Source organism: Phyllobates terribilis, unplaced genomic scaffold, assembly GCF_046119375.1.
Source record: "Phyllobates terribilis strain yellow unplaced genomic scaffold, ASM4611937v1 Scaffold_3__8_contigs__length_932513732, whole genome shotgun sequence".
NCBI classification, from domain to species: domain Eukaryota; kingdom Metazoa; phylum Chordata; class Amphibia; order Anura; family Dendrobatidae; genus Phyllobates; species Phyllobates terribilis.
The window spans coordinates 524808052-524827191 of NW_027362763.1; the positions used below are offsets into that span (position 1 = coordinate 524808052).

Sequence of the window (19140 nt, forward strand, 5' to 3'; positions counted from 1 at the left end):
CCTGCCCCTCCCCCCACCCCGCTGTACACTCAAACTGCGTATTAACATTAATTTTCATCATTACTGAGAAAAAATCCAGTTATGATTTTGGTGCACGAACAGTTATCGAACATAACCTCGAACAGCCGAATTTTTCTCAAATTGTTCGTGTTCGCCGAACGGCTCGAACACCGCCCAAAACAGCTCGAATTTGAGATTGGCGAACAGTTCGAGTAGAACAACGCTCATCTCTATTAATGATGACTTATGTTTAGCTTTTCTGTATGTAAATCCCATTTCCTTTAGGCAGTTTCTTACAGTTCAGTCACAGACATTGACTCCAGTTTCCTCCCATTCGTCTCTCATTTGTTTTGTTGTGCATTTCCTGGTTTGGAGACATATTGCTTTAAGTTTCCGGTCGTGACGCTTTGATGTCTTACTTGGTCTACCAGTATGTTTGCCTTTAACAACCTTCCCATGTTGTTTGTATTTGCTCCAGATTTTAGATACAGCTGACTGTGAACAACCAACATCTTTTGCAAATTGTGTGATGATTTACCTTCTTTTAAGAGTTTGATAATCCTCACCTTAGCTTCAATTGACATCTCTCGTGTTGGAGCCATGTTTTATGTCAGTCCACTTGGTGCAACAGCTCTCCAAGGTGTGATCACTCCTTTTTAGATGCAGACTAACGAGCAGATCTAATTTGATGCAGGTGTTAGTTTTGGAAATGAAAATTTACAGGTTGATTCCATAATTTTTTCCTCAGAATTGAGTGATTCCATAATTTTTTACCTCTGCTTGGTCTGAAAAAAATTACCTTTACTGAGTACCACATTTTTAATCTTGATTTCTTTTAGTGTTTCTTAAAGCCCTAAAGTTTCCATTTGAAATGGCTTTCGTTTTGTGCCATGTCTGTGATCTGCTTTTTTTCAACAACATTAAACAACTGAATGAACATCCTCCGAGCCCGATGATTCCATAATTTTTGCCAGGGGTTTTAGACTGCAAGCCCGCAAGAGCAAGTAACTCTCCTTTCTAAGCCAGTCTGTCATTGTTAGTTTGTTAAGTAAACAATGGTGCAGCGGTCTCAGGGAGCGCCAAAGGAATACTGGACAATTTAGTAGATGTCAACCGACTTTTATTCTTCCTCCAATACCACTGCCACAACGCGTTTCAACGGTCTAAGCCGTCTTCATCAGGTGGGGTAACGGGGAATGTTACAATGACAGCTTTATAAAGGGGTGGTATTTTACAAAATTTAGACCACGTGTTGTAATCAATTAACCCTTTCATTGAAAAACTCCATATAATACATTCTTAACCAATTAACCTCTTATTTCCCCTGGAAACAGCATTGTGCACTAAAAAATCCCTACATGGATTCTTAAAATCACAATTCTTAGTAAAAACTTCCTATTTGTAAAAAAATAAATAAGTTTTTTTTTTTTTTTTTTTTTTTAAATATATTTATTACCAACTATTAAAAATTATTAAAATCATCCTGGGGACCTTCTTGGGGTGTCTTGACAGTGTTATACTGCAGTTTCCAGCCCCCAATTCAAAAGTTGAATTTCTTAAAGAGACAGTGCACTTTCATATAAAATGGCCGAAAATAACCCTGTACAATTACCCACTACGATTATAAACCCCATAAATATTTAAAAACACCCTGGGAACCTTACCAGAGTGTCCTGACAATGCTATACTGCAGTTTCCAGCCCCCAATTCAAAAGTTGGATTTCTTAAAGAGACAGTACACTTTCATATAAAATGGCCGAAAATAACCTTGTACCCTTGCCCACTGCGATTATAAACCCCATAAATGTTTAAAAACACCCTGGGAACCTTACCAGAGTGTCCTGACAATGCTATACTACGATTGTCAACCCCCAATTCTAAAGTTAAGTTTCTTAAAGAGACAGTACACTTTCATATAAAATAGCCGAAAATAACCTTGTACAATTGCCCACTGCTATAATAAAACTCATAAAACCCAATGCTATCCATTATCATGATCGGAACCTATGCTTCCAGTAAACTAAGTAACTGACGACAACATGAAAAAAGAACTAAATACCAGCCCGAAAGGGCAAGCAAATCTCCTGCTATACTACGTCATACCATACCTTTAATCCTGTGCAGGTAGCCCCGCAAGCCATCATTAAACGGCTGATGACAACCCGAGAAAGATATGAGAGGGACAACATTAAACCTTCTCAGATTTAATGGTTTGATGTGTTTTCAATCGTAAGGTTCAAACCCTCAGGGTACAAAGTGCCCATTTTGTATATCCAAAAACTTTCTTTCTTTATAAGTGTACTCAATCGTTCTGGTCCATTATCCACAATGTGGTCAATAATGGTTATTTTCATCTTACTCGGTGATGAAAATAACCATTATTGACCACATTGTGGATAATGGACCAGAACGATTGAGTACACTTATAAAGAAAGAAAGTTTTTGGATATACAAAATGGGCACTTTGTACCCTGAGGGTTTGAACCTTACGATTGAAAACACATCAAACCATTAAATCTGAGAAGGTTTAATGTTGTCCCTCTCATATCTTTCTCGGGTTGTCATCAGCCGTTTAATGATGGCTTGCGGGGCTACCTGCACAGGATTAAAGGTATGGTATGACGTAGCATAGCAGGAGATTTGCTTGCCCTTTCGGGCTGGTATTTAGTTCTTTTTTCATGTTGTCGTCAGTTACTTAGTTTACTGGAAGCATAGGTTCCGATCATGATAATGGATAGCATTGGGTTTTATGAGTTTTATTATAGCAGTGGGCAATTGTACAAGGTTATTTTCGGCTATTTTATATGAAAGTGTACTGTCTCTTTAAGAAATCCAACTTTTGAATTGGGGGCTGGAAACTGCAGTATAGCATTGTCAGGACACTCTGGTAAGGTTCCCAGGGTGTTTTTAAATATTTATGGGGTTTATAATCGTAGTGGGTAATTGTACAGGGTTATTTTCGGCCATTTTATATGAAAGTGCACTGTCTCTTTAAGAAATTCAACTTTTGAATTGGGGGCTGGAAACTGCAGTATAACACTGTCAAGACACCCCAAGAAGGTCCCCAGGATGATTTTAATAATTTTTAATAGTTGGTAATAAATATATTTAAAAAAAAAAAAAAAAAAAAAAAACTTATTTATTTTTTTTACAAATAGGAAGTTTTTACTAAGAATTGTGATTTTAAGAATCCATGTAGGGATTTTTTAGTGCACAATGCTGTTTCCAGGGGAAATAAGAGGTTAATTGGTTAAGAATGTATTATATGGAGTTTTTCAATGAAAGGGTTAATTGATTACAACACGTGGTCTAAATTTTGTAAAATACCACCCCTTTATAAAGCTGTCATTGTAACATTCCCCGTTACCCCACCTGATGAAGACGGCTTAGACCGTTGAAACGCGTTGTGGCAGTGGTATTGGAGGAAGAATAAAAGTCGGTTGACATCTACTAAATTGTCCAGTATTCCTTTGGCGCTCCCTGAGACCGCTGCACCATTGTTTACTTGTGAGATATCTCCATGCGGAGCTAAAGCGGCAGGAGCGGCCTGGTCTATTTGGATGTTTGAGGACCTGCGGTATCCAACCACCGGGTTAAACTACTGAGGACCTGCGGTGACGTGGTATCTGGTCCAGCAGGATCGTGTGACCACTTGAGGAGCACGGAGTTGCGAGGCAAACACCGACAGGACGGTACTACAAATAGAGGTGACCCGGAGCCTCATTAATTACACGCTTAATCTTGGTTGTGTAGACGTACACAACCTTCACAGGTGAGTGTACTGGCACTTTTTAAATTCAGCAAATAGCCCTGTGAGTCTACACATGCGCCCTTTCTTTTCTTTTCACATTGTTAGTTTGTTCACCTTATTTTATATTTGTATCTTGTACCGCGTACAGCACCATGGAATTAATGGTCCTCTAAAAATAAATAATAATAATAATGTGCTTTGTTATGTATTTCTTCTTGAGTCCTGTGATGCCTCATGACATTATGTTGCCCAATATCCTAACTGGACTTTGCACATCCTGACCTGCAATTTCAAGCAACCATTAGATTATCTTCTCGTTCTGTAACTTCATTTGTGTTATCTGTCAGCTGTTGGTTTTAGAGATTATTTTGGGATGATGACGAAGGGATTCGCTAATGTTAGGCCAGCTTTACATATCCACATTTCATGGTCTGCATACAAACTGAAATTTCTCCACCAACTACGTGTCACATGACCCAAACAAACAGGCGTGTAAGCAAAAAGCAAGGCTGTTAGTTTGGATCTGAAGATCCATGGCCGGTACCAAAATAGCATTCTGTTCACGGACTATGAAGAAATAGGGTCCTTCAGGTTAACAATACTTAGTTTTATCCCCTACTATGTGACTGTATCTACGAATTTATAATATAAATTAAAAGTGTTACTTACCTGGAACATATCAGGTGCCAAATGAATATTAGTCAGCAAAACTTCTGGAAATACAAAGGTAGTTGAAAAATTCCCACTTATCGAAAATGAGTCAAATTTGGTTGAGGCTGTCTCTACAGATTCTCCACACGACTTAAAATCCAAACTTTGACATTTCAGCATTGTGCATACCTGGAAAAGACGGAACCAGCACTGAAATCATTTTTTTGTTTGTTTTTAATTTTTCTCTGTCATTTTTAGAACTAGTGGGGTGGTTCACGAGATGAGTATAAAGTTATTTGGTTACATTATCGCATACTCTGCTTTGAGCATTATTTAACTCCTTCACCCCGGAGTCTGTTTTCACCTTCCTGACTCACCAATTTTTTCCATTCTGACCAGCGTCAAGTGAGGTAATAACTCATGAACCCTTTAACGTATCCTGATTCTGAGATTGTTTTTTCATGACATGTTGTACTTCATATTAGTGGCAAATTTAGGTCAATATGATTTGCATTCATTTATGAAAATTTGACAAAAAAAAATGAAAATTTCACAATTTTCAAACTTTGGCATTTAATTCCCTTAAACAAAATAGTTATAATGCACAAAATATTTAATAAATAACATGTCTACTTTACATTAGAATAATTTTTTTTAATTTTTTTTTGCAAAGTTAGAAGGGTTAAAGGGTTTTACAAAGTTAGAAGGGGTAAAAGTTTATCAGCAATTTCTCGTTTTTCCCAAAAAATGTAGAGAATTAATTATTTTAGTGACTTTGAGGGGCCTATGTGACAGAAAATACCCCAAATTGTCACCATTTTAAAAACTGAACCCCTCAAAGCGCTCAAAACCACATTAAAGAAGTTTATTAACCCTTCACAAGAATGAAAGAAATGTGGAAGGAAAAAATTAAAATTAAGATTTTTCCCACAAAAATGTTGCTTTAACCCCAAATTTTTCTTTTTCACAAGGGTAACATGGACCCCAGAATTTGTTGCACAATTTTGCTGAGTATGCTGTTACCCCATTTGTGGTGGAAAACTACTTTTTGGGCACATGGCAGGGCAGAAGGAAAGGAACACCATTTGACTTTTGGAGAGCAAAATTGGCTGGAATACATAGCGGACACCATGTTGCTTTGCAGATCCCCTGATGTGCCTAAACAGTAAAACCCCCCACAAGGGAACCATATTTTGAAAAATACATTCCTCAAGAAATATATCTAGATTTGTGGTGAGCTCCTTAAACCCACAGGTGCTTTACAGAATTTGATAATGTTGAGCCGAGAAAATTAAAATTAAGATTTTTCCCACAAAAATGCTGCTTTAGCCCCAAATTTTTCATTTTCACAATAACAACAGAATAAAATGGACTCCAAATTCTGTTATAAAACTTCTTCTGAGTACGCCAGACACCCAATGTGTGGTGGGAAACTACTATTTAGGTACACTGCCGAGCTCTGAAAAAAAGGAGCAACATTATTGAGCACACATTTTGATGCCCCTGATGTGCCTAAATAGTGGAATCCCAGCACAAGTTACCACATTTCGGAAACTAAACCCCTCAAGGAATTATCTAGAGGCATAGCTAGAATGATAATAATAATGCTTTGGTTATACAGGTGCACAAATTAATAATGGGGTGGTATGTTTAAGTACATCAGACTATAAAAGGGTGTTTGTTAACAGGGTAAAACCAAATATCATCAATTCGTGGACGTGTTGTACGCTTTGAAGCAATCCTTAATCCAAAGGCCAGTTTTTTCATGGCAGATTTCACAATGGTAAATTGTGTCCTATCGTATTTCCCCCTTGGAGCATATTCTACACCTTTTCTGTGTTCTTCCCTTCCTCACAATTTAGGGAACTTCACCAGGAAAATGTTGTCCTATTACAATATGGGCACCATCAGTTTCAGAAGTACTGTACTGGGACCCTCAGCTTCCCGACTGCAAAACATTAGGACCATGACAACTAATTCCTGAAACTGAAGGAAGGTCACCATATTGCCTACATATCGAAACAGCAGAAAAGCAATGCATAGTGCCATCTTTTCAATGTGAACAGCCAGTTTTTTGTACCATACTTGCTTTTCGCATGGCACTGTATGGTTTGAGGACCTGATCTGAGAGATTCATACCTCCCATGAACTTATTGTAATCCAGGATACAATCTGCCATCGGGACTTCTGTTGTGCTACCTCGGACAATGACAGGGGAGCTGTTGTCACAGTACATTGTCGACATCCCTCTTGTCCTTATAATTAACCACCAGCATGTTGTCACTACATTGGGCTTTGCTGTCGCCCTTTCTTGGCAGTTGCCCAATTAGCAGTGAGGGGCTTAAAGCATAGGATGCTGGTATAGAAGTTATCTACATAGAGATGATAACCCTTATCTAGCAGTGGGTGCACCAATTGACACAATGTTCCCACTCACTCTCAGGACAGGGAGGCATTCAGGGTGGTCAATCCGGGTGTCCCTCTCTTTGTAGACCTAAAATCTGTGGGTGTATCCTGAAATACTCTCGCATAGCTTGTACAGTTTAATTCCGTATCTTGCCCTCTTACTGGGCAAATATTTTTGGAATTTTAGCCTCCCTTTGAAATAAACCAGAGATTCATCTATAGAGATGTCCCTTTGGAGGATGTACACAGGCTTGGACTGGCCCACAGGAGAACAAGAGAATCCTCTGGTGGGCCCCTGTACTAGAGTGGGCCACCACCCTCTTATATGAGTAGTACTTGGCACAATATACTTGAATCACTATGTACAGACAAAGGCAGCATCTTATTCATTTAAAGATCTACCCAGTTCATTGTTAAATAAATTTGTGATTGAGGATACTGTCACATTTGCATGCAGCTGAAAATTGGGGTCCTGGAGTTGGTAAATGGTGGGCCCTTGGCACCCCAGTCCGACACTGGATGTACGCCTCAACAAATTTTCTGCTGAAGTGTTCAACCACTTGCTGAATTTTGTATAGATGACCAAAGTTGTTTTCATCTTGGGGAGGACACTGTGCATTATCATTATAATGCAAAAGTTTTTGAATTGCTTCAAATTGAGTTGTCATGGATACAGGATACTGGTGTGCTGTAAAGCATATCAGTACTCCAGTATTGCCAAAGTTCTGCTTTTTTACTATGCCCATATTCAGCACAATGCCCCAAAATGTCATAATTTCTGTTGCATTTAAAGGGATCTGTCTGGCAAGTGATGACGTGGGATTTTGGGTGAAAAATTAGTGGCCATATAAATTTGTCTGGACCACCATAAGATCTATTATATCCTCACTGAAGAATTTGAAAATGTCAATTTCTTGAGGCCTGTAACGTGAAATTGGATTCGTGAACTGTCTGGAAAATCTGGGAAAACAGGCTAATTTTCGGAGGGTGGAGTCCATAAGGGATCAATTGCTGAAGGGGTCCTTCCTCACTAGATGAAGATGAAGAAAACATGAGGAATATGAGATCTCCCTCATTGCCTGAATCTGTATCGGAGGCAAGGAGAGAGTATGCCTCTTCTGCTGAATAGTGTCTTCTTGACGAAAGGGCCATTTTTAACCCCTTACTTACCGGGGACGTATTAGTACGCATATTTGCGTACCCTCCGTTCAGTGAGGGCTGCTGCGCTGAGCCCTCACTGAACGGAGCACATGTCAGCTGATTCTTACAGCTGACATGTGCCCGCAACAGCCGCGGGTGGAATCGCGATCCACCCGCGGCTGTTAACATGTTAAATGCCGCTGTCAATCTCCGACAGCAGCATTTAACGCGCGCTTCCGGGTAGCGCGTCATAAGCCCCGCCCACCGGCGACCCCGTCACATGATCGCGGGTCGCCGATGGGCGTCCATGACAACCCAGGGTCTGCAGCAGACGCCTGCGGTTGTCATGATCTTGTCGCTATGAGCGCCACCTAGTGGTCGGCGCTCATAGCACAAGACCATTTCTGCTGCATGCAGGGGACCTGCTCGTCCCCTGTATGTAGCAGAGGCAATCGGATAGTTGCTGCTTCTAGTCTCCTATGGAGACTATAGAAGCATGCAAAAAGTAAAACAAAAAAGTTTTTAAAAATATAAAAAAAAATAAAAAAATATAAAAAGTTTAAATCACCCACCTTTCGCCCCATTCAAAATAAAATATATAAAAAAAAAAACCCACATACACATATTTGGTATCACCGCGTTCAGAATCGCCCGATCTATCAATAAAAAAAAAAATTAATCCGATCGGTAAATGGCGTAACGAGAAAAAAATTCTAAACACCAGAATTACGTTTTTTAGTCGCCGCAAAATTGCAATAAAATGCAATAACGGGCGATCAAAACATCGGATCTACCCCAAATGTTATCAATAAAAACATTTGCCCGTTGCGCAAAAAATAAGCCATCAACCAGCCCCAGATCACGAAAAATGGAGACGCTACGGGTCTTAGAAAATGGCGCTATTTTTTTATTTTTTTTTTTACCAAATTTTGGAATTTTTTTTCACCACTTAAATATAAAAGAACCTATACATGTTTGGTGTCTATGAACTCGTAATGACCTGTAGAATAAGAAGGGCAGGTCAGTTTTAGCATTCAGTGAACGTGGTAAAAAAAATAAATAAAAAACAACTGTGGTATTGCACTTTTTTTGCAATTTTACCGCACTTGGAATTTTTTTCCCGTTTTCCCGTACAGGATATCGTAAAACTAGTAATGGCGTTGAAAAGTACAACTCGTCCCGCAAAAAATAAGCCCTCACATGGCCATATTGACCAAAAACTAAAAACGCTATGGCTCTGGGAACAAGGGGAGCAAAAACGAAAATGCAAAAACGGAAAATGCTCCGGGGCTTATTCTTCTAAACAGTGGGGATTTGTGTGTAAGTGGTGCTTTTACCCGTGTATTGTGTGGAAAGTGTATAAAGGGTACTATTTATTATTACATTTACTATAAAAAATAAAGAGAAAAAAAGTAAAGAAAAAAATAGAGAAAAAAAATGTAGAAAGGAAAATTTTAGAAGAAACACTTAGAAAAAAATTAGAATAAAATTGGAAAAAAAAATATTAGTAGAAGTAAAGAAAACTTTGTACAAAAAAATTACAGTGATGTTCACGACACTAATGCCCTACCAATAAAGTTGCTAGGTACAAATGATTTTTTTGCAATTGGGAGTGGGGACATGTAGGTTGTAGGATGGAGGGAGCTGAAACAGGGACCCGGAATTGCTGCTGCTGTGATCACTGATCAGTCACATAAAGCAGAGCATAGCAGACAGCACAGCACAGGAAGAAAGAATAGAAGATCGGATACCCCGGATCGGTAGAGGATTGCAGCCACTGGCCACCAACTATCTCTCTCGCAGGTACGTAGAGGAGCTATACAACCATTCTGTACACCAGAACTGAGGGAAATATGGTATGCAGAGTGGTATTATTAAATTAACCCTTGGCACCAATTGGTCAGTAACTAATGATCAACCAATCGGTGCCAAAAGGGTTGATAAACAGAGATTACTCTGTGACCATCCCATCGCTTTTCCCTGCTGCTATGATTGGTGCTGTCTCAGACTTGCCATATATGATTTTTTCCTACTTTATTGCTAGCAAGCTGTGATTGGCCAGACAAATTCTGACCAACCAATCACAGTGATCGCCGATGCAGAGGGGTAATACAGCCCCCCATGGTAATGTGCAGGGATAGTCTGCTGTCAGAAACAGCTGCCATTTTCACTCAGCCACCGAGCCATACAACCTGGTGACCGGAACTTGCAGCGCCGTACATGTACTGTGGTTTGTGGGAGCGCACTTCCCACAGCACCATACATGTACGGTGCATGTTGTGAAGGGGTTAAAGAAATCCTGGACAACCCCTTTAACTCTATGACTATGTAAAAGACTTACAGTGCTGGCCAAAAGTATTGGCACCCCTGCCATTCTGTCAGATAATACTCAGTTTCTTCCTGAAAATGATTGCAATCACAAATTCTTTGGTATTATTATCTTCATTTAATTTGCTTGCAAGGAAAAAACACAAAAGAGAATGAAGCAAAAATCAAATCATTGATCATTTCACACAAAACTCCAAAAAAGTGCCGGACAAAAGTATTGACACCCTCAGCCTAATACTTGGTTGCACAACCTTTAGCCAAAATAACTGCGAACAACCGCTTCCGGTAACCATCAATGAGTTTCTTACAATGCTCTGCTGGAATTGTAGACGATTCTTCTTTGGCAAACTGCTCCAGGTCCCTGATATTTGAAGGGTGCCTTCTCCAAACTGCCATTTTGAGATCTCTCCACAGGTGTTCTATGGGATTTAGGTCTGGACTCATTGCTGGCCACCTTAGAAGTCTCCAGTGCTTTCTCTAAAACCATTTTATAGTGCTTTTGGAAGTGTGTTTTGGGTCATTGTCCTGCTGGAAGACCCATGACCTCTGAGGGAGACCCAGCTTTCTCACACTGGGCCCTACCTTATGCTGCAAAATTTGTTGGTAGTCTTCAGACTTCATAATGCCATGCACACGGTCAAGCAGTCCAGTGCCAGAGGCAGCAAAGCAACCCCAAAACATTAGGGAACCTCCGCCATGTTTGACTGTAGGGACCGTGTTCTTTTCTTTGAATGCCTCTTTTTTTCCCCTGTACACTCTATGTTGATGCTTTTTCCCAAAAAGCTCTACTTTTGTCTCATCTGACCCGAGAACATTCTTCCAAAATGTTTTAGGCTTTCTCAGGTAAGTTTTGGCAAACTCCCGCCTGGCTTTTTTATGTCTTGGGGTAAGAAGTGGGGTCTTCCTGGGTATCCTACCATACAGTCCCTTTTCATTCAGACGTCGACGGATAGTACGGGTTGACACTGTTGTACCCTCGGACTGCAGGGCAGCTTGAACTTGTTTGGATGTTAGTCGAGGTTCTTTATCCACCATCCGCACAATCTTGCGTTGAAATTTCTCATAAATTTTTCTTTTCCGTCCACATCTAGGGAGGTTAGCCACAGTGCCATGGGCTTTAAACTTCTTGATGACACCGCACGGAAGACACAGGAACATTCAGGTCTTTGGAGATGGACTTGTAGCCTTGAGATTGCTCATGCTTCCTCACAATTTGGTTTCTCAAGTCCTCAGACAGTTCTTTGGTCTTCTTTCTTTTCTCCATGCTCAATGTGGTACACACAAGGACACAGGACAGAGGTTGAGTCAACTTTAACCCATGTTAACTGGCTGCAAGTGTGATTTAGTTATTGCCAACACCTGTTAGGTGCCACAGGTAAGTTACAGGTGCTGTTAATTACACGAATTAGAGAAGCATCACATGATTTTTCAAAGGGTGCCAATACTTTTGTCCACCCCCTTTTTTAGGTTTGGTGTGGAATTATATCGAATTTGGCTTTAGGACAATTCTTTTTGTGTTTTTTTCATTGAAGACAAATTAAATGAAGAGAATAATACCAAAGAATTTGTGATTGCAATCATTTTCAGGAAGAAACTGAGTATTATCTGACAGAATTGCAGGGGTGCCAATACTTTTGGCCAGCACTGTAGACCCTGATTCATCAAAGTGTTTATGTAAGAAATCTGGCTTAATACATTTTGAAAAGTCACTATTTTTTTTCTTGTATGATGCGAGGTTGCACAAAAAAATTGCAACTTTTGACATGTTCATGCCAGTTTTGATGCATACCACTTTTAAGATGCATCTGATTCATTAAGAAGCATGTGGGCTCTAATGTATCAGGTGCCTTCAAAATACAGCAATTTTATTACAGCTATATTGTACAATGCAGGGTCTTTGTGGCCTTTTATTTTTTTTTGTGCGAGAGCTTCTATTCTGACAATTTATTGCCTTTGAATTGTGTAGGTTTGGTCCAGCTCCTGTTCAGACAAGACTGAGTTGTATGGCAGAGGATAATTCCATTTATGTGGTTGCAAATATTGGTGATAAAAAATTGTGTACCATCTCTGATGTTGAATGTCCAGATGATGGCCAATATAACTATAACACTGCTGTAGTATATGACTCTAATGGGCAGTTAGTGGCACGTTATCACAAGGTATGTCTTTATGGTTTCGATTTGGCCACTAATGTATCAGGTGCCTCTCACTCCAGCAGGCCCCCTAATCAAGACTAGTGTGAACAACACCGGTCTTGATGAATCTGGACCTTTGAGTTCTGCCGTAGGATAAAACAGAGAACCTAGAAATAACATAGCGTTATCTATAACCTATCTTTGCATTTTACCATTTCATAATTTAAAAGGAATGTGTCATCAGAAGCTATGCAATAAAAAAGAAATTGGAAACATTTAAAAAAAAATATATATAATACTAAAACATGATTTAAACAATATGTCATTTTCTAAGGACTCATTTGCTTTAAATTAGTTCTCTCACCCATGTAAAGGATTTTCCTTCAGTGACATGCAAAACTTGCTACTTGGATTGTCTGCACTGTTAATCTACTGTATATCATCTTGCAGCCATAACTGTATGATTTTTAACTGGTTTCAAAGAAAAACGGTTAAATACCTGTAGATAGTATTCTCCTTCAACGATGTGCAGACCATTGAAAACGCCAAATACATATACTTCATCACTGTACTTCTCAGCCATTGTGTAATTTAGGTGACAACAAAAGTCATTTTGACATATGGAATACTCTCCATGTAGCTCTTCAAGTTCAGTAAAAGTGTATTCATCAGCAAAAAGGTACCCATGAAATACATTTCTTCCTGAAGGAGACATCTTAACTTGAGAAGCATATAGGTTCCAAGTAATAGGATAGTATGATGAGGAATTCCGGGGATGGGAATTGAGCTCTGAGATCAGGAGGTGTCCGGACTCGTTCATCATGTTATAGTAATACGGTAAAACTTTATTTGGGGAAAAGATTCCACTGCCTATTAGTAGAAAAACAGTCCAAAATGATTGTTTTAAATGTAATAATAATAATAATTAAATTTAAATATTTCAGAAGTTGAAGCTTACTTGCACATTTCATTTTATCCTTATAATAACCCACAACTTTCACATTTGTTTACTAACTCATTAAAGAGGTTTACCAGAATAAGAAAAAACATACAGTAGATGCTATCTTCTAAATACACTGCTCAAAAAAATAAAGGGAACACTTAAATAACAGAATATAACTCCAAATAAATCAAACTTCTGTGAAATCAAACTGTCCACTTAGGAAGCAACACTGATTGACAATCAATTTCACATGCTATTGTGCAAATGGAATAGACAATAGATGGAAATTATTGGCAATTATCAAGACCCACTCAATAAAGGAGTGGTTCTGCAGGTGGGGACCACAGACCACATCTCAGTACCAATGCTTACTGGCTGATGTTTTGGTCACTTTTGAATGTTCATTGTGCTTTCGCACTCGTGGTAGCATGAGACGGACTCTACAACCCACAGAAGTTGCTCAGGTAGTGCAGCTCATCCAGGATGGCACTTCAATGCGAGCTGTGTCAAGAAGGTTTGCTGTGTCTGTCAGCGTAGTGTCCAGAGGCTGGAGGTGCTACCAGGAGACAGGCCAGTACACCAGGAGATGTGGAGGGGGCCGTAGGAGGGTAACAACCCAGCAGCAGGACCGCTACCTCTGCCTTTGTGCAAGGAGGAACAGGAGGAGCACTGCCAGAGCCCTGCAAAATGACCTCCAGCAGGCCACAAATGTGCATGTGTCTGCACAAACGGTTAGAAACCGACTCCATGAGGGTGGTATGAGAGCCCGACGTCCACAGATGGGGGTTGTGCTCACAGCCCAACACCGTGCAGGACGCTTGGCTTTTGCCACAGAACACCAGGATTGGCAAAGTCACCACTGGCGCCCTGTGCTCTTCACAGATGAAAGCAGGGTCACACTGAGCACATGTGACAGACGTGACAGACGTGACAGAGTCTGGAGACGCTGTGGAGAGCGATCTGCTGCTTGCAACATCTTTCAGCATGACCGGTTTGGCAGTGGGTCAGTAATGGTGTGGGGTGGCATTTATTTTGAGGGCCGCACAGCCCTCCATGTGCTCGCCAGAGGTAGCCTGACTGCCATTAGGTACCAAGATGAGATCCTCAGACCCCTTGTGAGACCATATGCTGGTGCGGTTGGCCCTGGGTTCCTCCTAATGCAGAACAATGCCAGACCTCATGTGTCAGCAGTTCCTGCAAGATGAAGGCATTGAAGCTATGGACTGGCCTGCCCATTCCCCAGACCTGAATCCGATTGAGCACATCTGGGACATCATGTCTCGCTCTATCCACCAACATCACGTTGCACCACAAACTGTCCAGGAGTTGGCGGATGCTTTAGTCCTAGTCTGGGAGGAGATCCCACAGGAGACCATCCGTAACCTTATCAGGAGCATGCCCAGGCAATGTAGGGAGGTCATACAGGCACGTGGAGGCCACACACAATACGGAGCCTCATTTTGACTTGTTTTAAGGACATTACATCAAAGTTGGATCAGCCTGTAGTGTGTTTTTCCACTTTAATTTTTGGGGTGACTCCAAATCCAGGCCTCCATTGGTTAATAAATTTGATTTCCATTGATGATTTTTGTGTGATTTTGTTGTCAGCACATTCAACTTTGTACAGAACAAAGTATTCAATGAGAATATTTCATTCATTCAGATCTAGGATGTGTTATTTGAGTGTTCCCTTTATTTTTTTTGAGCAGTGTACAATGCCACACCTATCCGTGGATTGAGCCTGGTACTGCAAACCATTCACTTCAACAGAATTAATCTGCAATACTAGACACATTCTATAGACTGGAGAGGTTTCTGGAGAAAGCAATGTTTTTCTGATTTTGTCTATCCTTATACTTGGCCATGTTATATTGCATGCAACAAGCAAAGCAAGCAGTACGAAAACAGAGTTGTGCTTATCACTACAACTTTAACAATATGGACACCTTCCTTTGACATGTGAAAAAAGATTTTTTAGATAAGTTAGTAGATATCTACAGTTTAAAATGTTGCACTAAGTTTCAGTCTTTATTCATTTTCATACCCCTGACCTGCAGTGTGCAATATGCTCCAAGTTTCATACTTTTTTAATTATACTGCAGTTAATCAGCTTCCGCTAACAAGCTGCAGCTATTCGGTAAGAGAAAAAGTGTACTCTGAATAGAAAAGGATCAGATGCAGAGGTACCGTCATGTCAACAGTGCACAAAACCACTGCAGCAAATCACTTAGCACTGCAGCTCTGCTGATCTAGACAGCTGAAGTGGTGATGTGCATTGTCGACGTGACGGCACTGTTGCAACCAAAACAGAGATAACATCAGCAGTGGAAAGCCGGCACTTGACATGTGGACGATAAGTACTATCGGTGTTTGTATTTTTACTAGGGATCAGATCATTTAGGGAGGGACCACTTCTCTAAAAGTGAAAAAAAAAACTTAAAACTATATATCTCAGAGATTGCATTTAGAATTACCTGTCATCCTATTGTTCGTATTATGGGTGTTGGCTGAAAGCAAATTTACACCCATTCCCATTGCCCATGCTGAGTGGAATTCTATAGCAGTCAGATGAGGGAGAAGATTCATCCATGCAGTAGGAAAAATAATAGTGTCCACATTGTGCTCTACTACCAGTGCAACAGCTGGGTCATAAAAAAGGATGTCAAAGCAAATAAAAATTCCAAATTTTCCAAATGGAGTGTCAAAGGTCACAATCTCAGGTTGTTTGGGTACATTAAATTGGACCTCTCCAAGAAACAAGTTATACTGTAAGACAGATGTAACATTAGACAAAACATGCAATTATGTAGATACACAGTAAGTTGTATAACTCTCCGTTAACAGAAATTAAGAAAATGGAAATATTGCAATACATGTTATAATATAGATATTACAACTAGAAAAAAGAGAGAACAACAAAATGATCTTAAAAAAAATAATAGTTATTAATCATACAGAAATCTAGAAATGGATAGGCCGCCTCATAACAGAAAGATGTTGAATCTATCCACTTTAGAATCAATTTGATCCCATTTAGAACTGGCATGAAAAAGCTTCTCCTTTGATAAATATAGATTAGCTAATTAAGCACATAAGGAGAGGCCTAACAATTAAGATGAACCAGGGAGGCAATACCAGAAGGGAGCCGCACGTTTGTCCCCTACACCAGGAACCGATTCATCAAGAACGGAAATTGTTCACACCGGTCTTGATGAGGAGACGCTCCTGACTCATAAAGAGGCACACACCTCTCCACAAATCTTATGTCAGTCCTTGCTGATGTAAGATTTATGGAACAGCAAATGTCACCGCTTATTATGAATTTGATGAGCGGTGGTCACCACAACCTCATCCCACCCGAGCTCCACCCACTTTGTCTGAGCTGGTAAAAATGGCGTGAGAACAGCAAAAGTTGAAAAAATTTCAGCAGTCATTTTTGCAGAAGCTTTGTCACCGGCATCTTTCTTTTAATAAAAAGCCACCTGACGAATTGTCAGGTCACTTCTTTTACCTGCTTCACATCTTTGGAAAGATGAACCAGTTAAAAGAAGTTAAAATGACCGAACATATGGAATAGCAAATACCGTAGTTTTTATAGTACAGTCCATATGTTCAACCTTTCTACATTTATTGAGTGCTTTTTTAGGCGGGTTACGCAGTGTACCCTCCTGAAAATGACGTCATGTGCACATACCCTAAAACATAGCATTGCGAGGGATATTGTCATGATACCATACAACCCATAGTTTTGGCAGCAAAATCTGAGAACAAGTTCTTTTTAAGAAAATACTTGCATGACATACAAATCGAAACCATAAAGACATACCTTGTGATAACGTGCCACTAACTGCCCATTAGAGTCATATACTACAGCAGTGTTATAGTTATATTGGCCATCATCTGGACATTCAACATCAGAGATGGTACACAATTTTTTATCACCAATATTTGCAACCACATAAATGGAATTATCCTTTGCCATACAACTCAGTCTTGTCTGAACAGGAGCTGGACCAAACCTGCACAATTCAAAGCCAATAAATTGTCAGAATAGAAGCTCTCTCACAAAAAAATAAAAAAACAAAAAGGCCACAAAGACCCTGCATTGTACAATATAGCTGTAATAAAATTGCTGTATTTTGAAGCCATTTTAGATATATTTTGATTCATAGGCTTAAAATAAATATAACCATTCATTTCTTGGATGATATTTGTAAGATTGTGTCTCCATACCCATATGTTTTAAATGTTGCGATATGTTAATAATAAAATTATATGTTTCTAAACTATTTATGGTATGCATGGTTTTTCTTTTTAGGTTTAGAAATCATAATTGTGAAAGAGGTTATCCAAATACCCTCAGTAGGAACAATTCCTCTCCATCACGTTAATGACCAGGCTAATTTTTACAATTCTGACCACTGTCACATCATGAGGTAATTACTCTGGAATGCTTCAACGGATCCCCCTGATTCTGAGAGTGTTTTTTTGTGACAAATTGTATTTCATGTTTGTGGTAAAATTTCTTCGATATCACTTGCATTTATTTGTGAAAAAAATGGAAATTTGGTGAAAATTTTGCAATTTTCTAAATTTGAATTTTTATGCCCTTAAATCAGAGAGATATGTCACACAAAATAGTTAATAAATATCATTTCCCACATGTCTACTTTACATCAGCACAATTTTGGGACCAACATTTTTTTTTTTATTAGGGAGCTATAAGGGTTAAAAATTGACCAGCGATTTCTCATTTTTCCAACAAAATTTTCAAAATCATTTTTTTAAGGACCACATCACATTTGAAGTCACTTTGAGGGGTCTTTATGACAGAAAATACCCATAAGTGACACCATTCTCAAGGTGCTGAAAACCACATTCAAGAACTTTATTAACCATTCAGGTGCTTCACAGGAATTTTTGGAATGTGGAAGAAAAAAATTAACATTTAACTTTTTTCACAAAAATGTTATTTTAGACCCAATTTTTTTTATTTTCGCAGGGGTAACAGGAAAAAAATGGACTCCAAAACTTGTTGTGCAATTTCCCCTGGGCACACAGATACCCCATATGTGGCGAAAAAACACTGTTTGGGCACAGGGCAGGGTTCGGAAATGAAGGAGCTCCATTTGACTTTTTGAATGTAAAATTTGCTTGAATAATTAGCGGACGCCATGTTGCGTTTGGGGAGCCCCTGATGTGCCTAAACAGTGGAAACCCCCCACAAGTGACAACATCTTGGAAACTAGACCCATCAGGGAACTTATCTAGATGTGTGGTGAGCACCCTGAACCCCCAAATGTTTTACAGAAGTTTATAACATTGAGCCGTGAAAATAAAAAAAAATCTAACCTTTTCCACAAAAATTATGTTTTAGCCCCTTTTTTTAATTTTCACAAAGGTAAGAGGAGAAAATGGACCCCAAAAACTTTTGTGCAATTTCTCCTGAGTACGCCAATACCCCATATGTGGGGAAAATACAGTGTTTGGGCACACGGCAGAGTTCAGAAGGGAAGGACCACTGTGTGACTTTCTGAACGCAAAATTGGCTGGAATCGATAGCGGACGCCATGTCGCGCTTGGAGAGCCACTGATGTGCCTAAATAGTGGAAACCCCCCACAAGTGACCCCAATTTGGAAACTACACCCCTCAAGGATTTTATCAAGGGGTACAGTGAACATTTTGAACCCAGAGGTACGACACAGAATTTGATAACATTAGGTCATCATATTGAATAAGTTGTCATTAGTCTTGAGCGCAAGTGCTCGCTACTTGAGTTTGCATC

The 19140-nt window shown here is 39.6% G+C and overlaps 1 protein-coding gene across 1 annotated transcript in view; it reads right to left on the bottom strand.

The window, feature by feature from the left end:
* Nucleotides 1-19140, bottom strand: part of LOC141257118 (pantetheinase-like) — an 80448-nt gene that overhangs the window by 28450 nt on the left and 32858 nt on the right. The window contains exons 3-6 of the mRNA XM_073671262.1: nucleotides 17181-17373; nucleotides 15829-16120; nucleotides 12911-13281; nucleotides 4421-4591 (exon numbers count right to left, since the gene is read on the bottom strand). Coding sequence (XP_073527363.1) covers nucleotides 4421-4591; nucleotides 12911-13281; nucleotides 15829-16120; nucleotides 17181-17373 — 1027 coding nt within the window. The remainder of the gene's footprint in view (nucleotides 1-4420; nucleotides 4592-12910; nucleotides 13282-15828; nucleotides 16121-17180; nucleotides 17374-19140) is intronic.